This window comes from Psittacula echo, assembly GCF_963264785.1.
Source record: "Psittacula echo genome assembly, chromosome: 17".
NCBI lineage: Eukaryota > Metazoa > Chordata > Aves > Psittaciformes > Psittacidae > Psittacula > Psittacula echo.
In genome coordinates this window covers 722,231-745,862 of record NC_137753.1, presented here as the reverse complement: position 1 = coordinate 745,862, position 23,632 = coordinate 722,231, and the positions used below count along the sequence as shown (strand labels likewise).

At 42.5% G+C, this 23,632-nt stretch overlaps 1 protein-coding gene across 3 annotated transcripts in view; it reads right to left on the bottom strand.

Moving 5' to 3' along the window:
* Window positions 1-23,632, bottom strand: part of SKI (SKI proto-oncogene) — a 96,803-nt gene that overhangs the window by 48,384 nt on the left and 24,787 nt on the right. For 2 of the 3 annotated variants that reach the window (XM_080631254.1, XM_080631255.1), the window contains one exon: window positions 21,834-21,944. The exons of the other annotated variant lie outside the window; for it this stretch is intronic. In XM_080631254.1, coding sequence (XP_080487380.1) covers window positions 21,834-21,944 — 111 coding nt within the window. The remainder of the gene's footprint in view (window positions 1-21,833; window positions 21,945-23,632) is intronic. 3 annotated transcript variants of the gene reach the window in all.

Here is a 23,632-nt window from a genome sequence, read left to right as displayed (position 1 = left end):
TTTTGAATATGTGCTCATATGCAGACATTTGCATCCTCCCCAGGCATTCACTTTGCTTGCTGAAATATGGGGAGTTTAAAACAACAGGGTTAATGGACCAGCAGGACCTTCTCTCTTGCCTGAAAACTGGGAAGCAATCCCATAATTGCACAAGGAATCCTCTGCTAACAGACACACATGGTAGGCCAAAAGCCTGAATTTGCTCTACAACGCAAGGGGCTTTTAGGTGGACAAATGCCAATGCCAATGTCCACAGGGCTCATGCTGCTCCCCTGAAGCCAGTGCATACCAGCGTATCTGAAATTAGAGCCCATTTTCCGGAGTTTTTAAGGTCATGTCACCTTAGATTTCTTGATAAAGGCTGAGCAGTCCTTGCCTGAGAATAACTTCAGCCATTGCTCAGAGGCGTTGCTGCATGTGAACTGGAGGAAGTGATTAAAAATTAATGCAAGCTAAGAGATAAACCTGAATGGGTGTGCCCGTAAAACACACTTTCAATCTGTCTCATCAGCAAAAGAGAGAAGAAATCAGATTCTTATAATACCAGACTCTTGGGAAGTGGTTGGGGCATGAACTCGGTGTTCTTTTACAATTCACCTTGAACAGCTAAAAACAAGAAACCCCACAATACCACAGAGAAGTTTCTTCCTTATTTTTGGGGTGAGGATGCTGGAAGGAGGGGAAAGGAAGCATGGGGGGGATGGAGGTACAGCTGTGGGTGGCTATTGCACTGCTGGGATGTGTAATCACACATTCTATAACATATGGGAGTGAGCTGGCCTTGTACCATTCACTTCTGTCTGCTTTTTATCATTATTATTTATTATTATAGTTGTTTCAGATACATCATTAAACAACCTTGAGAGAATACAGAACCTACTTCTCAAGGCTTCTCTGTGTCTGAGCTGCTAGGGCACACAATTGAGAATACGTATATAGCAGGAAAAGGAAAATCAAACTGAATAGCTTTTCAGGAAGTTGAAAGCAGGTAATTTTGTTGTTTTACACTGCCTTCATGCATGAACCTATGTTTAAGATACTTAGTTTGGCTGGTAACTGATGTACCAGCCAAAGAGCAGAACCTTTCATTGTCCATCAAGGAATGTCTGTCCCCAAACTGCAAAGGTACTGATGCTTCCCAGAGCAAGCAATGCTGTTTGGAAGTTTCATGGCTATTTGGATTTTAGTAACTTAACTAGCAGATACGGTTTCTTCTTTGGCGTCTAAGAAAGAGCAGGATTCAAACTTATTCTCCTAAACAGAATTAGCAGTTTATCTGGAAAAAAAGTTAATTTCTGGTTTGGAAAAAAGTAAGATAGAAGGAGGTATCCAGTTCATTGGATAAGCAGCAACATTCCCAATTAAGCTTCATGAGCCCTCACAGAGAGCTGGGACTGCTGTTCTTTCCCCATCTCCTCACTTTCTCTACCCAACACTAAAAATCCCAGTCATTTCACTAACAAGTTCAGGCTGCTTCTGTTCTTCCCAGCAAAGGGTCTTGACCCATGACCTTTGCCATTTCCAAGCCCTTTTGACTCCTCCATGCACCATCATCTACCCCTGGGATTTCCATTTTTTACTGCTCCCTCTCCATTACTGATAGTATAATGAAAGATGGAAATGAAGCATAAAAAAAGGGTAATAATAAATGCATGGCCTTTATATTAGGACAGACCCTGTACGCTGTGACAGAAATACCTTGCTATCGATACCATTACTGACTGGAAGGCCTTGGAAGGAGGCTACCACCAGACCTTGGGTCAAGACCTCAGCAGAGCTACATCACTGCAGTTATTTAAATAGATAAGTAAATCAGTTAAATCGATTCAGTGGTATCTCCCACAGGCCACCTTATAAACCCACTCAGGGACAAAATGGTTAGGTCTCTAACAAATTCACCACTGCCCACTGTGAGAGTAGTACCAGTAAAAGTAAACGCCAAAACCCAAACAACAGTAACTGCCACTTGCAAGGGGAAAAAGGATAATCAATAGAGAAATGGTCCCCTCCTTGATTCTCCTCCTAAGCACAGAGCACACTCCATTTCCCTTAATTATTCCTGATGTTCATTGTAAGTTGCATCATTTTGGAACACCAACGGTATCATTTTTAAAACTCTGGTTGCCATAGCAGCACAGAATGTGGCTCTTCACTGTTCTCTGCCTGCACATTCCTCTGGCAAGAGCCTGCTTTGCCTTTGCTGCTTTTTTTCTTAACAAAAAGAAAAAAAAAAGGCATCTCCACAGAGCAACAAGAAATAATGAAATAGAGACAAAACCCCACCAGAACAAGCACAGAAAGAAAATGGTGGCTTAAAAAAATATATGGGGGGGAGGAGAGAAGAGCAGAAACTGGGCTGGAAACTACAGCCAAGAGAACACTTTTCTTCTGAAGGCAGAATCCAGGCAGTGCATTTTGGATTGTCTCAGGAAGGTTGTAAATTCAGACAAACCAAGCCACTTCCTTAGTGACAGCATTCACAGCACAGCATTCAGCCATTGTTTCCCTCTGTAAGGTCTTAGGCTGGACTGATTACTCCAATCCAGAACTTTAAACCTTGAGCAATCTTTCAAAGAAGTGGAAGCAGGTGATAAAGGCCAGGTTTCTATGCAAGCAAGCAGACACTCCCTTACCTTGGCTGCCACTACACCTAGTAACTCTCAGCTGTCTGCAGGAGTTCAGAGTAGAGAGGGCAACACAGCCCCTTGTGAAGCCCTGCAACATGGTCACTGGGAGCATCACTTCCAGGACAAAGTGATTCTGCTCTGAAATACATCACTTGAAGAGGCTGGGAATGGTGAACAATTGACATTACCACCAAGTCTGGCACTAAAAAGAAGCTGGTACTAATAATAACAATCCCTTAACAGTATATTTTCCATCCGGCAATACAAGTTTGGCCATACCTGCCCTATATATTTTAAAGTTACTGTATACTTTAGAGTCCCAAGGGAATTTTTTTCATTAGGAATCTTCTAAGCAAGAGCCTTAGCTCAAATGAGCAGGGTGCTGAGCAGTCCCTCTTTGAAAAGCGATGGCAGAGTGGAGTATTTTTTGCACCTCATCGGACTGTGTCCTTCAACATTAGTAATGGGGTTTGAATCTTAGTTTAAATAAGAATACAGCCTTGTCAGTGATCCTCCAACCTTATTCATTAAAAACAAGGGTTGCACCTCTTTCATGGGAACCACTGCACTTCCTGCTTTCCATAGTCCTAGAGAAAAAAGCTAGTGAGACTTGCTTCTGAAGTGCTTCTTCCCTTCAGGCTTTCACTAGCAGCAACAGTGAAAATTTAAATTAAAATCTATTTCTCCAAATGTTCAGTGCAGCCTGGTTTTGGCACAAGCACTCAAGCCATTTCAGCCTTCCCTAACAAGCAGCCTATCAAAAAAGATAACCCTCCAAGTGCTTCATATGTCTGTAAGCAGCATTATCTCCAGTTTTGCAGACAGGTTAACAGAGGCAAGGATTTTGAGTCCATCACTCAGCAACAAGACAGGAACAGAAACCAATTGTTCTGATCTTCATGACAGTGCCCAGTGCTTAAGATCACAATATACTCTGATTGTAAGAAAATAAATGACGTCCTAGGTCAGAAAATCATCCCGGATGATGTAAAAAAGAAAGATACTAACTAAATGACAATTAGAATGACATAGCAACCTCCTGATTTTCATCAGGTCATGACATGTTGCTCCAGGCAGAATGACCAGGTCTTGATATTATAATCAAGATACCACTATGGCCCACAAACATCTCATCCTGTTTCTGTGCTACAATCAAAGTGCATTTTTTCTATGTTCTAGAACCTCCTCAAAGAGGTTATCCTCACATAAAACACTTAAGACTAACAGTTAGTCCTGTTCATATGTTTAAAGAATCAAAGTTTTGTGCCTGAAAAAATAAGACTCACACAAACCTGCTCATTCCCATGTTTCCTACAGGACCAGCTTCAGAAGCTCACCAAGAGGTGAAGTTAGGAGAAGGAGGTAACCACATCATGAGGACGAAAGCATCTTAACATGCAAACTGATTAATAGGAACAACTGTTCGTCCGTCTGCAATACTGCAAATGCTGACAGCCAGGAACAGGAATGGGCAAGGGGTGGTGTCAGAGCAATGGTCTGATTACAAACCCAAACAAAACCCAACTCCCCTGCAAGAGGACTGTTTCGTGAACGGAACAGACAATGCAACCACAGACAAACACTTCCTCTGATTTCTGTTTCCATTATTGCTTCGTGTGTTTCAAAGCTCAACACCGTGCACCTTCATTGCCCTCTTCTCAGGTGTTAACAGCCTACTTACGTTATTTGAACAGCTTAAAAGTAAAGGGAGGAGCAGTGTCCTGACCAGCCAGCCCAGCTGATGCTGCTGGTACTGGTGGAGATTAATTTATAAACTGGATTGCGCCCTGAGTTCAGAGTTCAGCCTTATCTGCACAATCCTTCCCCTCTTTACACATTCCAAGTGTTCCTACAGCTTCAAGTCACTAAAGCCTGTGATATTAACCTCTACCCAAGCTTTCACAGAGCTGTTTGAAGGAAAAGCAGGCTTGGCAATTTTTTGACAACGTATTTTTATATGCACCAGTTTGCAGAAACAAAACAATTTTCACTTCCTTCAAAACAATCCATATGTCCATTCTTGTGTCTGTGCTATCTAATGCAAATCATTCTGCTTTCAAGCTGTGTACAAATAGAGACCAGGCACTTGTCACTGGATACATCAAAAAGGCAAATAATCTTGGAAGTAGTCACGGAGCCAGCAGGGACACCTCCCTATGAGCCTGTCTTGCTCAGATTTCCTCTGGAAGTGCAGCTGGGAATCAGATCTATTCCATATTCAAAGAGTGACAGGCAGATCTGATGTGATCTGAATGCTGCAGTATCATTATTCCTGGGACACAATGGCAGTGTGTTCACAATGGCACTGCTGCTTTTTGCTGTTCCATTTGCTTGATTATCAGCTAGAGCAATCTGTGAAACCAGCAAGTATTTTGGGCTATTTTTATGACACATACACCACTGCACATTGGGAGTTCAGTATTCTTCACCTATCTACTGCCTCCTATTTGTTTTCTTCAAGCTTACATACTCACCTTCTCGGGAGTGGGAACATCTATTCTCTCGTCAGTACCTCCTATTTCTACCATAACACAAATAAACTATGACTAAAAATATATGCAATGATTCAATAACATTTTGTGGAACACTGTACAACAGATCTACAGATCTACAAACCTACAAAAGTGCGCATTGCTTCCCAGAAACTGGCCCCTTCTGAGGTGGTTTTGCTTCAGACAACCAAAAATAAATATTCCCTTCCTGACTATCAACATTTTGTGACAAAAAGGAGGAAGTTCAATAGCAGCCAAGATGTCGTACTTTGATTCTGAACAGCTAAGCAAGGAGAGCAGCTCATGCCTCTAAAATGCTCTCAAGGAGCAGCTTGGAAGTTGTAGGACAGGTCTAACTATCAGCCTACAAACCAGGAGGAAAACCTAAGGAGGAAAGCTGACACCTGACAAACTTTAAGTTGGCCTTATTTTCATAGAATCATATGATCACAGAGCAGTTTGGGTTGGAAGGGACCTTGAAGATCATCCAGTCCCAATCCCCTGCCACGAGCAGGGAAACATTCCACTACAGCAGGTTGCTTCATGCCTCGTCCAGCCTGGCCTTGAACACTGCCAAGGATGGGGCAGCCACAGCTTCTCTGGGTACCCTGTGATAGTGTCCCACCACCGTAAAAGAAGAATTTAAATACTTCCAAATATGAAATTCAAGAAAGCAGAAAACAAAGCTTCATCTGGCAGTGGTAAACCCCAGCCAAGTCCATATTACAAGCCCTGTGGCCTGAAGTCAACCAACTTGAAGCTATGTTCCTCAAGAAAACCGGTTACAATGAAAACCCAAAATACTCCACCACCAACACTGGATGCTCTAATGCAATGTGTGCCTCACTCCTCTCTTGGGTGCTTTTTAAACAGCATCTCGGCAGATCACTTTCTTTCAATGCCATCTGTAAAGCACAACTTCACATGAGTAAGAAAGCCAATATTTTGCATCAAGACAACTGAGGGATCCCTGGAAGTAGGAAAAGAGAAAGCAAATGAAAACCGGAACTGCAGTGTGATCCTATGGAAATCCTTATCTTAATTAAACACATCTTCATTCTTCTGCCTGTTCATAGCCTTAATTTTTGCACAACTTGATGAGCAAATGTGTCTTTTGGGATCTTCTATTTTTTCATTTTTACAGAAAAAAAACACTATTCTAAACTATTCACCTGTTTTTAAAGTAGCACATGAAATTTAAATACCTATTTCAATATTTAGGCTATTTCCCATTAAGCATTTAGTCAGGCACCCTCAGCAAAAGACCAAGTTTCCTTCTGCTCACTTTTCAGGGGATTCTCAGAAGATGTCCGTGATGAATAAGGAGAGACATCAGTGGATTATGAAAGCTAATATGCAATCAGGGAACATGCACTTCTCAAAACGCCACCCAGGTAATCAGTGCTGTGAAACATTTCTCTAAAGATACATACAAAATCTGTAATACAGAAGAGCAGCTTTGCCATACTTTGGCCAAAATATGCCCTGTTACTGTCTCTTTTCAACAAAGCATTAGAAGAATCCAATTGGGAAATACTTTCCTATACTGTTTACAAGGAAATTAAACTGTAATTTGACTGCAATGCATAGAAATGGTAAGGCAGATGTCTTCTAACAAGAACAGGTAATACATCGCTCTGGTGTTTAAGTGCTTTAAGAATCATTTGTTCACATTCCATTTGCTGTTATAAATAATTTGGAAGGGGAAGAACTAAACTACTTCTATTACAAAATAGATGTCACAAAACCACCAGGCATCCCCTGTGAAAAAAGAGCAGATTTGCTCCACCTTTCAAAGGTCAGGGTAAGGACAAAACCCATCTTCCAGTCAGAAAGACAGACAATCATCTGGAAAGAAGCCCAATTTAAATACAAGGCACCAAATATGTGCTGCAAATATGCACTCCACCATCCAGCACAGAGCAACAACAGGATTGGGGGGAAGGAGACAAAAGGAGGGGGAGAAGAAGTGGATTCTTGCTTCTTCTCCCCAAGCTTGTTCATTTCCCATCAGAATTTAGATGTCTTTTCTTTGCATCTCTTGTCATAGTAAGTCACATTTCCCAGAATTGAGTTTCACATTTTCAAGGGAAAAACATAATCCTGAGGGCCCTTGAAACGGTTTATGAATGTACTGGGGATCAGCAAGCAGTAGGATATATCCATCCTTCCCTGGGGAAAGGAAGGATTCATGGTGTTAGAAAAGAGGCAGAAATGATGTGTAGCTGTTTCTCCCCTCCTTCCAGCCCCGCTGTTTCTCCCACACTTGGGCTGTTATTCTAGGCAGCTGTGAAGTCTTGCAACTGCTTTTGTCTTCTGTTAAAATTAAGGTAAACACTCAGCTTCACTTGAAGAATAAAAATGTTTCAAATGTTATTTCTAGAACTTTCAAATGAGCTTGCAAGAAAGAGAGAGTGATGACTACTCCTAACAAAAACCGCATCCAGAGTCATAAAGAAGGAGATAACTCCCCTGACCTGGCTGATGCCCTGGCCAGTACTGATGATGGTCATGAAATGGGACTCCTGAGAACTAAACGGAAGGTAATAAATACAAACACACACACTATGACCTTTTGAGCTTTCCATCTACACAGAGGTACTAACCATGACGGTTCCATGGGGGAAAGATTCCTGGTAGTTGTGGTGGCTGCAGCTCCTTCCTTCTGCTGCTTGCAAACGTCTTCAGACCCCTGGGTTTGAACCGAGGAGCCAGGTAGGCATTAAAAACAACAGCCCCGGACAACCAGGCTACAAGCTACTGTTATCTTAATAAATTATATGCAATTTAAATGTCAAGTTGGATGCCAAGACAATCAGAGAGGCAGGCATGCACTAAAATGAACAGCCTGCAAACAAATGGATTAACAAGAGGGGAAAATTCAGACTCAGGTCAATTATCCCCTAAATTATCCAAGTAGGATGCTAGTGGATTATTTTAGCTATATTATGGGAAGTGTCACCTGCATTCCTCTGCTGCCCTGTACTATCATCCCCTCAGTAACAACTATGCCAAGCAGAGTTTGTAAGCAAGCAGATGGTCCCTGATGGTCCCCACAGCAATTGAGGAGGAATGGTTTCTTCCTGACCACTTTCACACTCCCTCCCAAGTGACAGGCACTAAATCTGACACAAATCACTCACGCCTGCTTCATCTACCCACCTGCATGGCAGTTCCTAAATGCAAACTGGAGATGTGTCAGCCGATTTCCTACAGAACCACCCTTCCAGCCTCAGATTTTACAAGAAATCATGTGGCCTGGGCTTTTTAACATGCTTTAATAAACATTCAGACCAGCTTTTCAGGCTCAGCAGTTGATTGATAGCAATTAGTTGGCACTGACAAGGATATTGCTTGATGTGACAGACCAACAAAACGCAACAATTTGTGCCAAGAAAATGTGTTCAGAAAAGGTGGCACATCTAAAGCTTTAACAGGGCTCCTGCAATGACAGAAAAAATAGTATTTAAATATAATGAGTAAGTTTTGTATAGATCAGGGGAAAGTAGTACCTCTCTGCACGGATGGATATGGATTTAGTAAGCTGTACAAACTGCTGTTACAGGACAGGGGTAGTTTGGGGTGTTTTAAATGTCTGCAATAAACAGTATCAGGAGAAAAGTCGGTTTTGTGCTAACAAGGCAACTTCATATTTCCTTATTTTAATCCTTGCACCAAACATCACTTTCAGCCAGGCCAAGTCATTCAGTGTAAGTGATTTTTATATGCCAATAGTGTCGTTAAACAGCTGGCAGAAAAAAAGCACGGTTCAATTGTCATGCATGTCAGGAGCCTGGCATACACTGAGTTGGAGATTTAAACTTCCTCTTTAAAGGAGAGCAATTAAACTGTGCATGAGGAAAGGAACACCAACATCATTTCTACCCTGAAAAGCTGCACCAGTTTCAAACTAAACTGGTGTCAACAGCAATGGATTCATGTTTTGTGGTGGTTATACTTCATTTCAAGATGCTCCTCACTGACAAATCTAAACAAAAAGGCCATTCTTGCCCAGTCTGTGTGCACACATACCAAGTCCAGCTACACTGACTTAGCTGTATGAGGTTAAATTCATCCATTAGGTTTGATATTATGCTGATTTTCCACGTGGACACAACATGCTGTAGATCCCACATGTGTGAAATCTTAGGGCCTGATTCTACATACTCATGACTTTATGTATATCCAGAGCCCCTGCAAAGCTCCAGTGTCAGCTGTGATGCTTAACAACACAATCTCCTCCTCCTGGGTAAAGAAAATCATCCAAACCCATCATTAGTTTAAGGTGGGCTTTGTGGAGTTCTTGTTATCATAAGTTGTTACATAGCACACAATATTCACTCTTTTCCTTTCCGGCCTTCTGATACCCCATACAAGCGTTAAAATTAGTAAGCTGAAATATTTCAACCACCACTTTAAGAAAATACTGCAGAGCAGCTTTTCTAAGCGCAATAAACAAGGGCCTGTCAACGCTTATTTTGGATGAAAATACAGTGTAAAAGATACATTTTCTTTTATAAGGTGAAGGTGCCAGAAATTCCCTTGCCTCCAGCTTCTTTGACACATCTGGGAAAATGGGGAAGAAACAAAAGATGTTTTTCATACCTCAAATACAATCTGGGAATTCATTGCCACAAGATATGGTGGATGCCAAAAGCTTGAAAAAACTCCAAAATCAATCAAGAGGCATTTGTGGCAGAAAAATCCATTGAGACATAATAACAAAAAGGGCCAGGAAGTTCAGGATCTGCAGGCAGTATCTGGGAAAGGCATACCGGGAAAGTATGGCTGGATGTTCGCCTTCGTAATAGTCATCTGCCTAGTGCATCCACCTAGGCACTCTTAGGAACGGACTACGCTAAACCAACCTGAGATCTTGCCTGCTAAGCCAGTTCTTAGGTCACCATTGCTGAAACAAGAAGAATACAGCAGTTCTGAAATGGCTTCTGTTTCAAAGCACGTGTTTCCATATTTAGAGCAGGGCTGTGCCTTACCAAGTTGCCACAGACAGCGCTGCAGGCATTTTCCCCTAAGGCACAACAAGTAACAGAAGCATAAGTAGTTTTTCTGAAGATGTGGGCAACAGTGAGTACTGCCCTCAAGACACTTCACATGCCATATTCCAGTGTCATTCAACCATAGATACCTTTGCCAACCACCTGGCATGTACATCATGGGCTTCTAGATGCACAGCAACATCCTGCATGCCCTGCACCGCCGCATCCCTATGCACACTTCTGCAAGTGAGCAGGGGGAGCACCTAAAGATCTAACTGATGTCCAGTGAAGGCAAACTTTTGTATCCTGAAACTGAAGTCACATAAGTCACAATAGTGACAAAAACCACAAGGACTGTCACATCCATTCAAAAAAAACCCATCCAGGACAGGACAGGAACTGTGTAATTTCACCTTCACGTGCACTCGAATACACCCCGATTGTGAAATGAAGGAGAACCACTGGAAGAAGATGAACTACCTGAAGCCTCTCTTCCCATCAGAATCTTTGCTTCTCTGTGTAGCAGCGTTTTAAAACTAAAACAAGACAATTTATGCCAGAGCAGGATACAAGCTTGTGTACACATTCTGCAACAGCTCCTCTACCTCCCACTGGACACAGTGGGTAAGAGAAGAAAGTTCTTTGTACGAGGATATGCAGAACTGCTGGACAGGAAAAAACCACTTGGCGAAAGCATGTTGTGACCGGGCGCCTGCACAGATGAAGGTAGGCTTCTGTGGTTTGCTGGCAGACACTTGTGACTGACACCAGGCTAAGAAATCAGCCCTCCCTCTTCCCCTTCCTGTCTTGTGACCTTTCGTGCCACATGGTAAGGTTTACTGTATGTAAGAATGTAGAGAGCACACTTTTAGTTAGAAATGCAAAATAATACCTTTACGAGAGTCTTAGTTCTTGAAAAACGCTGGGTTAATTTTTTTCCTAACCTACCAAGACCACCAATTCTTCCAACTCTTGCAGGATGGCATTTTATTATAGAAAGTTAGAAGTAAATGGCAGCAAAACTCTATACTTTTATGTAAATTTATTATAAATTTATTATTTTATTTTAAAAATTATTATAAAATAAAAAAAATAAAATAAAATAAAAATAATAAAAATAAAATAAAATATAATAAAAAATAAAATAAAATAAAAATTATTTTAAAAATTATTAAATTATTTTATTATAAATTTATATACTTTTATGTATAGAGTTTTGCTGCCATTTACTTCTAACTTTCTACTACTGCATCAAGATGAATATGCCTGGTGTGTGGGAAGTCCCGCAGATACTGATTAACCTAAATATCACTGAGCCCAACTTCTGGATTTACAGTAGCACATAAGCTCAAGTTCTGGGAAGCATTGCTAGTGAGGTCAGAGCAGTATTCTAATGTGAAGCGTTTTTAAAGCACATGGTAAATCTTAATCATTTTAAGTCCCTAAGAGAATTATCCCAAGCAACTTCTAAAATTATGTCCTGAGAATTGGGATTTCAAAGTGAGCATTTCTAATCTTCCATGCATCATTAGAAACCCTCCAGCCCTCAAAACTAACCCCTGCCATGCTCCCCTTGGCTACTATACATTTTGGTTTAATTCCCCACTTCCAGACTCAAGGTCCACCAGGAGCACTAGCTTAGTCTAGGTGGTGATATTTCAATTTCCATGTCATTCAGATCTGCTGCAGTAGATGCAAAATGGTGATTAGAATTCCAGCTTCCCTAGCAATCCACTGTAACTACAATAGGCCAGACTGTCAGGATGGCAGCAACAACTGGATATTCCAAAAAGAAATGTGTTAGTGAAGACAAAAACTCAGAGCACGTTCACCCATCACCCAGTACACAGGTTACTCTCAGCCCCTGGATCTGTAAAACAGGAGGGAAGCTGTGCATAGATTTCTGTGGTATTCCAAGCTCCTCAGCAGGACATTATATTGAGCATAAACTGGCTGTTTAAATAAAAACTGCTTGGCAACGGGGGCTTGTATAATACAAACATCTCTACATAAAAACCCAAGGTAGCTTGCTCCATGTGACTCCAGCTGGGTCCACAGTAACACAGACCAGATGTGCATTCTGCATTCCAGCATATTTGTTAAGCTGGAGATTCTGTGTTGTGCAGGGCGGGAAAAACCCCACAGTTTACAGAATGATTCATATTAACCAGGTACGGCTGCTTAAAAATGGTCTTTATTCAGAAAAAGAAATTAATCGAGTTCTCGGTTAGAAAAAGCCCATCTATCACCTCAAAGACATTCCATAGCCACAGTTTAACCTCGTTCATGCTTTATACTTGCTGATGGTTTCAGATACCTCTCTCTGAATGTTGTTGTTGTCGTTATAATAGCTTCAGCCTCATTCTGCCTCCCCACTGACTGATGCTGCAGTGGGGGTAGCTGCATGCACTGATGCAGTTACTCATGCTCCTGATTTTCATTATGAGAAGGGAGAATCAGACTGAACAGTTCTGGCCTTCGTTTAACGCACAAAACACATCTGTCCGATGTTACTCCTGTCACATCTGGTAAACCGGAATTTTCACCCTTAAAGTGAGGGTGGGTAAGTAGCTGGGTGGGAGGAGCAATAATCACATACAACATGCAAGTTAGCAGAAGAGAAGACCTTCTATAGTTATTCCAACTTCTACTTCCCTACAGGGTAATTCAAAGTATTCGATCTGCTGAATCATTGCCTTGTTTTCCCCTTTAATGTCATCTGGTTCTGGGATAGAATTGCCCATAAGTGCTCTACTGACAACACACCATCTCTACTGAAAAGATTTTGAGCAGCCTCTGAAATTGTCATCTCCTTGTTTTCCACCAAGGTCTGGGGCAGCAACGTTAACAGCCCTGGATAAGCTCCTAACTGTGTTCTGGGGAAAAGGGAAAAAAGAAAGACAAGCGAAAAGCCTGCACTTGCCAGTGCACTGCTCAGGAGCCTGCCTGGCTGCTTCACTCACTGCCCCGTGTCGCGGGGCTCAAGCCATGCTGGCTCCATGCTCTCCCAGCCTAGCGCTCAGCCTCCACCCTCAGCACAAGCAGCAGCAGCCAGGGCAGGAGAGAAAGGGATAGGAGGGGCTATCGAGGCCAAGCCATTTTACAGTCTCTCAGCATTCCAGTCCCTGCCTAATTCCCATCTTTGGAAGCAGAAAGAAGGGGGAGAGGACAGCCTGAACTCTTGACCTGCAGCGCAGACACCCAACCAGAACAGGGAAGAGCCGTAAAGGTGTCTGTGCAGGGCTGTGATCCCACTACAATCGTCTGCAGCTTGTTTCCTCACCATCCGCCTCCCAAAAATGTTGATTACTCATTTTATGATTGCCAGATGGTGGGCTCTTCTGAGAGCCTTCTCCCATCCACAGTGACTGCCTGACCTCACATAAAACTGGAAGGGGCTAAACCTTTTCCTACCCACCCCACTGTGGGAGGATGCAGACACCTTCGATCCTTGAAGAATCTGATCCCATTTGTATCGACGTGTTTTCAATTCTGTGCCCAGAATTCCAGCCCTCATTTAGACTCAGCAGCTGGTCAGCTATTCCTAGAACACTTATGTTATGCTCAAAAGCACACAACTCTTTTAAGACACAAACATGAGATGAGCTTCTCCTTGGCCTGAGAAGCAGATCTGAACTCTGACACGGCATGTAAACAAGAGCTACAGACCTCTCTTAGGGAGCATTTTAAGTCACCACAGGTAAACCAAAACTGCAATTTTAGAGAAACTGGCTATGGGCACACAAAAAATGGCAACACCTACTCCAGAACTGCTCCCGGCTAGATACAGCTATAACCATTCAACTTGGGAATACTCTGCAGAGATCATTGTCACCTCTCCCAAACAGATACCAAACTGGAAAACCTCCCACCAAAACCCCAAAAATATCTTTGTAAAAATCAGTCTGTGATAAGTAGGAATTGCCACCAGGGAGGCAGCAGATCCATCCACAACTCCATTTTAACAACTCTGGTTATTGATGAATCTTAACCACATTCCTCTGGACATTTCCTTGCCTAAACAGTGTCATACACTTACTTGTTGTAAATCAGCACAGCTCCGTTCAGTTAACACAGCTGCACAGATCTTCAGTGCTAAAAAAAGCAGGGACACCAAAGGTTCTTCCTGCAGGGACAGGCAGGATTACAAAACTGCAGGCACCACTATCACCAGCTGATATGCACTGAAGTGAGTGGGCTCACCACTATCCCACTGCAAATGCCATGTGGGTGATACAAGCAAGTATGTTTTGTTTAAGCTTCACTTGTAAGAAGCTAGAAACCACTTGCTTATCGGAGCTCAGCTGATGATGAGGAATGGCAATTCAAATGCCACTGATTGTTTGCCTATAACTTGACTTTTCCAGTGAAAAGCTAATTCTGATTTAGTGCTGGAGATGACAGCATTGATAAAATGGAGCTCTGACAAACTCAAGGAAGAAAAGTCCCTTAGGGCCATTGAACCCCAAGACATAACTTCCAACTCAGGAAGCCCCTAAGCCACATGTGACCAAGTATATACTGGGGAAACAATCTCTGTATGCTCAGCCTAGTCTCCTTGCTTCAGCATTTACTATTGCCCACTTTCTGAGACAGGATGCTGGGTCAGATGGATTCACAGAATGGTCATTCTTACAAACCACAGTTAATAAAGTGGGTTTTTTCCTTCTAACTCCAGCCCACAGGCAGCTCACATTCAGAGTTGGGTCACTTGGCTGTATTCTGTTATTTCATTCCCTCCTTCATCCTTTATTCCATCTGCCATTTGAACTGATAAAACCCCAAAGTTCACAACCTCACTGTCCTAGGATTCCCCTCAGATATGGTGTCCTCCCCCACATCAGTGATAAATAAGATTTACAGGGATGCTGACTGCACCACCCTCTAATCTCCCCCCAAGATACCAACAAGCCATAAAGTTTAGTGCAACCCCCTTTCTGTTGTTGTTTACAACACAACCCTGGCTTTAGCTTCTGTCTTGAATAGCCATCACGACGGTCAGTTGGACCTAATTGCTCTGGGTGCCTCCTAATGACCACAAATAGCACCTTTTTAATGAGCACAGAAGGGGGAGAAAGAAAGAAAATGGAAAAGAAAAGAATTCAGCCTTTCAAGACTAGAAAAAGCCCCAGCTCCAGCTTCTCTCTATTATGCGCATCTTTAATTTCTCATGAACTTTACTAGGAAATGCACAGCCAGGAGCTCAGAAGGTATCTTAATTTTTAACACCTAGATTGAATTAGGGGATTGAGTCTCCTCTCACTTCAATTGGATTTTATTGCTCCCTCTTCTCCCTTCGGTGTTCTCTTTACTAAGTGGTACAGTACAGGGCTGTGATGCAGCCGCACAGATTCATGGATGCTAGCAGGAAGCCACACGGTCACACAAGCAAAATGAGTTTGGATAGAATTTCTTATGTATGTGCAGATTTGTTCAGGTCCAATCATCACTTCTTTTATTTTTCCTTGTATGGATTCATCCTGGCCTGATACAATTTTCTACACAAGACAGTCCCATAAGACTTCTCAATACTCATCACCTCTCTTTTCCTTGTGATCCTGATCTTACTCTTGCTAGATAGCCCTAATATTAGAAAGCATCCTAAACATCGGAGTCCTTCACAGAACAAACTAAACCCACACAGATGTATATAGTAATGTTTGATTGGACAACTTCAAACAAATTTCTGTAGACCTGATACAACAGGATTAAAACTATAAATAACTCATGAATGAGTGCCAGAAAGTATCAGTTTAATGGACGGTCAGTGCAGTCCAATACTCAGTAATGACCAGAACCAAAGAATATGAGCATAGTGTCCCAATTGTTCCACCTGGGGATGGATACGCTTTGCTAATCTCTTCTCTTATAGATACACACTGCTCTGGAAGGGAAAAGTTCTTTGTCTTAAGAATGAGCCTTGAGTTCTTTGGGAAGTTCAGCTCTTTGTCAGCTCTTCCCCCTTCCCTACTTCCAGACAAATTCCAGACAAATGGAAAGGTTTCCAATTCTATGATGGAGTTCTCCTTACTCACTCCTAGGACAAAGGATACATTATTTTGGCCACACTTGAGTTCTTTTGCTATGCACTGTAAAACCTACACAGAGTTGAATAGTACATTCTTAGCACACCTTTTTTCTGACACTTTTGGGTTTAGTATTTTGTATTTTTTCTTTTCATCTAACATCTGGCCAGCAGAAGGGCTGATACATCCCTCCCAGTTACTGCATGCATGAAACTTACGTCCCAACACTGAACAAAGACCACATGAATCCTTCCAATACTGCCAAGGAGTCTGATACTTTTAAAATACTTATAAAAATGCAGGAAGTTATTTACTGAACTTAACATGCACTTTGCCTATAAATAAGTTAACACCAGGGGAAAGAAAGAAAAGAGGTTTGGGGTTTTTTTATTAATTAGCACTGTGCTAGGAAACATTCTGAGGAAGGGCTGTGTGGAATGTGGATACCTTTTATAGTGGCGTCTGAACACAACTGCACTCACTGTGTTAAACAAAATAGGAGTTTACACATAAGCCCTAACTTTAATTCAGCAAACTAAGAGAGCACCCAGGAACCAGTCCACCCCAGAATGAACACCATGAATGGACAGCTGAACTGCAGAAAGGAACAGAATTTGAGGATTACTACAAAGAAGATACCTAAAGTTTCAGTGTATTTACAGTCAATGCTTGCTTTAAGAGGTTCAGATAAATAGTTCAGTATCTCCTTCAGCATCTTCTCAATAAAGTAACATCTTTCCCTAAAATAAACCACAGAATCACAGACTGATTTGGGTTGATGTGACCTCAAAGCTCACTCAGTCCCAAACCCATGCCATGGGCAGGGACACCTTCCACTAGAGCAGGTTGCTCCAAGCCCCATCCAGCCTGCCCTTTGAACACTGCCAGGGATGAGGAATACTACTTTGCAAAGTATGTTTTTGCAGAAAGCTCTTGCAACATCCCATGCCATAGAGATGCCTCTCCCCCATGCATGCGGAATACAGTTTGGGGGGAAAGCCAGAACTAAACACAATTCCCATTTTACAAAAAATACATTATATCTGGGAAAGTGTATTGTGATGTGTCAATCTCATGCTGTTGAATTCCTTCCCTGCAATTTACACTCATAAGTAACTCTATTTTCAATGCAGCTCAGGGTATTTTGATAGTTATTCAAACTTTAATCTTTCTTCTCCTACACTGAGGTTGGCTTATAGGTTTTCTACTTCCTCAAAAGAGACACCATGTTACCAAACAGGATCCTGCTTAATTTTTGTGTGTGTGTACAAAGGGCAGAAGTAAGTCTTCTGAAGATCTCACCAGGCCAAAGACAGCACAAAGATTTTCTTTAAAGTACATCTTGTGCTACTAACTAAGAGTTCCACTCTCGCAGTCTCTAACTATCGTCAGTTGGACCTTTATATGCCAATTTATATGCCAAGGAACCACAGAAGAACTTGCAGAGCAGAGTTCTTAGCCTGCTCATGTATAACCTGAAGTTACATATGCATGGCATCTCATCCTAATTTTTTACTAGTCCCAATAGGAAGAGCAATAATTTAAATTTTGTGGCCCATGAAGAGAAAACCCTCCATCCCAACAGACGAGAGCTCAGTCACAAAGCTTCCTTTATGCCCTTGTTAACTGAGATCTCTGAAGTGAAATGGCATAACATCTATTTTTATCCCTGGGAAATGACTGAGAGGAAGAAGGGAAGAAACAAAGATGAAAGAGAGATTAGATAAATTGCATCTACTTGTGCACTACAAAACCCACCTCTCAAAAAAATCTGCTTTTTAATTCTCCAATCTGGTAAATTTCCAGAAAGTATGTCTTTATCTATACCAATGTGACTACATGTGGGACTGTGGCTTCTCTTCCCTCAGTGCTTTTCTAGTATGTCTCTTTATTGTTTTTGACCAAAGCTGTGGAATCCATACAAAGTTAGCATGCAGAAATTAAGATACAATTTCAAATTATTTATTCAGAAATGCCAGTACAGACACAGAAAGATGAGTTGAAAGGAATATTGCCTCTAACACAGAATCCCATCAAAAGCATGGAAAAAGAGCTTTCTGACAAGCCTGGTGTTAAGCTTCTCTATTTTCACAGTGCAGGGCATACATCTGCTGAAAATCAGACCCCAAGGAAGTATCCCAAAACTGAAAACACAAATTGAAAGGGAAGGGAGAGTATCTCTAAGTACTTAGAGCACTAGTGACCAAAGCAATCCAAAATGTTCTGGCAGCCTCTAGGGAAGGAACTGAGTGGCAGGGCAGGTACCAAGTCTGAGCTTGGTGAATCCCAGGCTGTACTAAGTCAGTGGAAGCTGGGAGGTCAACCTCGTCCCTGATTGCACTCACGCTGCAGCTTGCTGCTTTAACCAAGACTGGTAGTCGTGACACCCAGCTTTTCTTCTCAGGTCTGGAGATACAATAGGGAGTTCAGAACCCCACGCTGGAGGTGAAGACTCGCTGGTCCTGGGCTGCATGCTGGGAGGAAGAGCTTATCAAGTCATCAGATCACAGCAGAGCCTGGACTGTAGGTTCTAATTGCAGGTCCCCCAGATAACATCTTGTGTGGCCACAGACACCATCAGGTCATTCTCTATCTCAGTTTACTCCTCGAAGGAGCAGATAAAATACAACCCTTTGTCCCAGGGTCACACAATGGCTGTTTTACGTATGTAAATGAGTCCAACAGTCCCAGGCAAACCAAACAGGAAAGGCAAAGTACTGCTGGTGGTTCTGCTGTAGCTGCAGGCCTGGCAGTGTGTGATGTCACTGGGGCAGTGGACCTGAATGCTGAGCACACAGAAGCTCCTTTAAATGCAAAAGCAAAGTGCTGTGAAAGGACTGTATTCCTCATCAGGCCTCCTGCCGCAGCCCAGGCTCCCATGCACCCTTCAATCTCAGCGCAGCAGCACCATGTGCTTGTGCCAAAGTGCAGGCACGCCTGGCCTCTCCTCAGAAATGAATCTAACAAATCCTCCCAGACAGCCTTAGAGAGGCAAGGAGGCACCACCAGATCAAACCAGGCACCTGAAGGGAACCCCTCTTCTGCTTCAGAGGCAGTTACGTGAGCTTTGTGCAGGAGCAGGAAGATAGAAACACCACAGAAGGAGAACGCGCTCTGCCAACAGGTCCCCTTGGCTGTTCACAGGCAGGTACTTCTCTAACACACTCTGTTCTAATGAGCCAGCCCTTTGAAAGCAACACTAATTGTCAATCAGCCACCCTATTCCAAAGAAACAGCACCACAAATGCACAAGGGGACACATTTCACTGAGCAGCACAGCCTCTTCTGTACCTGAGAAGTTACCCTATAGCAAAACACAGTCCACCAAATGTTCAGATACAGCAGAAGTTATCCCTCATTCACAGTCAGCAGGAAGCCCCCAGGCAGGAAAATAAATACCTACAGTGTGTTTATTCCTGCATGGCCCAGCTCCTTTGCTTAAGTACAGTGTTAAAGAAATACTGTGTGGACTGACATACATGCTGAAGTTCCGTGCCTGCTGAAGCATATGCTCCTGACTCAGGGAGTAAAACCATTATCTATCTGGAAAACCATATGCTAGAATCAAAATAAGCTCTAGGACAAAAAAAAAAAAAAAACAAACCAAAAAAAAACCAAAACCAACAACAAAAAACCACCAAAACCAACACCTTTTGAACTCATCTACGTCAGTAAAAGTGAACAGGCTGGACTAAGATTTACCAAGAGTTTTGATTTCTTCATTTTGTTTCCTGAGTTATGTCCACAGTCTGAATGGAAAGTGGCAAAGGGTATTCTGTAGATCTTAAACACTCTTTATCTTGTAGCAGCAACCCAAAATAGCATCTTGTGATGTACTTGTGAAATTCTAAAGAAGCTGCACAAAAGCCCAGAGCCACAGGCAGTGGAAAATGGAGCACAGCAATGCAACTTATGATCACACAGACCACAGGAACATACGTAAGAGAAGAGAGACATTCATTCTGTGAGCGAGTAGTGAATGGGAGCCTGGGAACTGTGTTTGGGGAACTTTAAAAGTGACTTTTAAAGAAAGGGCACAGGCTTTCCCAGCCCTGACCTGCCACCAGTGAATCACAGAGTTTGCTGGCTTTTTACTACTACTTGTATCTCCCTGTTTGAGAGCCTCAACGGTTTCCAACAGTATTAATTGCAAGATGCTCCCAGAAGATACTAGGGCACAAATGAAAGAGTGCTAAACACTTTTACAGGCTTTAGCCAGGGACCTGTGCTATGGATAATTTAATTAACAGTTCAGCATCCAACACATGACTGCAGCCAACTGCTGCAAGTCTTCAGTGCCTTGGAGAATGACCTATGAAAAGTCCAGAAGAGAGAATACATCTCCTGGTGCATACTGACCACTCCTAGACAAGGTCATCAAGTGGCATACCACTGGGCTTCCTCTCCTCATTCTTCTTCAGCCATTAAAAGTCTTTTCTTTAGTACATGAAGGAAGTGTTTCACCCCAAAGATGTTCCTCAGAGGACTGAAAGCCACGCTGTACCACTTCCCATCCAGCTGCAGCCATGCAGGCTCTAGGATGTTAAATGAATACTTGACGTTATTCAGAGGGGCACCCTGAAACATGCTTTGGAACACCACTGTGCTTCCAGGTATGTTCTAAAAGTTATTGCTGAACCAAGACTGCTTACAGGAATGGACCATGTTTCTCAATATTTTCAACTGGATTTCACTAGAACCTGCTGACCAATCCTCTTAAAGAGGAAAGACCAAAATACACCAAAAAAGAGGTGGAGGAGAGATTCTTTCTTGCCAAATCCTTTTTCTGCAAAAACAGAACTGGCTTTTTGAATCTGCATTCAGGTAGCTCTGCTTTTGCTGAGTTCAAATGCGAAACCAGTAGAAAAAGAGAGGCAAACAGGATGAACAGCCTCTGTGGCTCCATAGAAGAGCTACCTACCAACCTACTTGGGTTTGGCACATTTAAAGCAAGATGTGAAGGAGAATAGTTTCTTTAGATTTTGCTTTACCTCAGGAGAGCAACAGAAGGTTGTATGTCTGAGAAACATGGAACAGAAGAAAGTCACCTTGCCTTCTCCAACTGGCCTATTTGGTTTGGATTTCTTTCTTCTCTTTCAACACTCCAGAACCACCATGACTCAACTACAAAAAACATGAGCTTCACGCTCCCTGTTTCTTGATGGTCACACAACTACATGTTTTCCAGAGGCAAATCAGCAAGAAATACAAGGTGTGACGAAGGACAGATTTGGACTCTTGCTGCTTACCAGTTGCATGCTGCATCTAGAAACAACTCTGAAGTTTGGAGAAACTTACCTGTAACTTTCAGTATTGGTCATTTCAGGATGTATGTACTTGGTACTTCTGAAAAGCAGGCCAGCACCAGGCATACCCATATGTACATACAAACTCACTAGTGTCTTCTGAAACTCACAGACAATGAGCAAATTCTGCTCCAGTTCTGTCAGTGCACATCCAAACTTGGTGGAGTTACACAGGCTTTTCACCAAGAGCAGTCTCTGCCCTATTTGCTATATCAACCACACACAAAGCCCAGCTGACATCTTACTGGCACAAAGTTGAATGAGAACAAGCCTATCATAGCTAGTATTTAGCACTATAGATACATGTGAATATGTATTTCAGAGTTACTATTGTTTTCTTTTCTCTCGGAAGAGGAGACATTCCCCATCCCTCAGCCTTCTCCACCTCATTTCCATCTGGCTGACACTGCATTAATGCTAAACCTCCAGCTGGATCCCACAGTATTGTCTTGAACATTTTGTTCCAGCAGAGCTGAACTCTCGGAGACTCCCAGCTCTAAACACAAATCACAAGGCTTTATGTACATACAAGAGCAGCCTCTCAATAACAGCCTGTGCCCCTGGTACCGTGGCAGGCAAGCTGGAAATAGGGCCACTCCATGGAAAGAGGCCAGTTGTTGTGCTGTGGGGTTTTTGTTTTGGTTTTTAGACACTGCCTCTTTTCACATAAAACAGGGGAGACTGTCTCTCTTTCCCTAATGAGAGGAGGTTTACTCCTAAAGCATTCCCAGACTGTGGTTCGAGGGTGGGCACCACCCTCATGCTGCTACAGCACACGGTATTTTTAAAGCAGGATTCGCTGGGATATGTAAGTGAACTGAAAGAGCCCACAGCACTCAAGCCACGGGTCCAGGGAGCCACATTTTTCCTCTCCTACAGTGAAATGCAGGAGAGCCTCCAGCTGCAACAGAAGCTAAAGCACCAGGCTAACTTGGAAAGACTTGACCTCTAGTCCAGGTCAGCTACCAGAAAACACTTCCATCTATCAGGGCAGGTAGCTTCCTTGTGACTGCTTCGTGCAGACTGCACAGCACCCTGCACTAAGAGTTAACAGGACTGGGCTGTTCCAATACTTCACCCTCACCAAACATGGTAAGAGCCTCCTATGCGGGAAACTCCTCTGACCCAGTTAAAAAAGACAGTGACCCAGTTCTGTTATGACAGGAGTGCAGCCTTTCTGATTTTCTTGAACAAGAATCATCTCAACTAAACAATCCAATTCTGTTCGGAGCAGCCCTCTCACTGGACAGAAACATGCAAAATTCCTTTCTATTGCCACAGACTTCCCCTTTCATAGCACCATTCATGCCAGTGTATCTTCAAGTGCATTACAAATTTTTTTCTTTTACAAAGAAAGCACATTTAATATAAACTAATTGCCCATATTCTTCTTTCAAAGATAATTCTCTGCTTCTCAAACCAGAACGAGACCTTTAGAGTAATCATCTGCACTTTATGTGTGACACTTTCAGGGCAGTATTACTCCTAATAAGTAATGTACAAACTATTTCTCATTTACACTCAACTCCCTTTGTCACTTGAGTAGAAAGGTGATGCAAAAGTGCCATGAAATGTATGTAAGTGTATTGGAAAGTATCTTTTGTACTTCACAAAAAGATACTTCTGATGAAAGCTGACTGACAAGCCCTTTGCATAGGAGAATCAGGTGCTAAGTGACATCAGTATCTCACTGCAAGTACGAGCATGACAATGTGAAAAGCCAGCCACAAACACTGAGAGAAAGAGCGAATCACTGTACTTGTGTGCAAAACAAGGAAACAAAGTATTTGCTTCAAGTGAAACTTTTTTACTACGCTGGAAAGTTCTGATTTACACAAATCATCAACCTGAAACCTCCTGATGATGCAGTTTTAAAACGAATTGGGTCCATGAAGACTTCTCAAACCTGTCCTTACAATACAAAGCAGAGAATGAGTTGGGGCAGGAGACAAACGAACAGGTTAAACACAATTTCTTGATCCTTCAAACAGCCCCAACCAGCCATGTAACATCTGGCTGTTAGCACAGGTCACCCCACTGTGATCACACACCCATACAGGCATCAGGGTTAGAGCACACAGAGCCACAACAAACCACAAACACCTCCCAACCTTAACATGAAGAGAATTCATTCAGAAACTCCTACCTCTACTGAAAAATCAACCAGGCTTTTCTCTTCTGCAC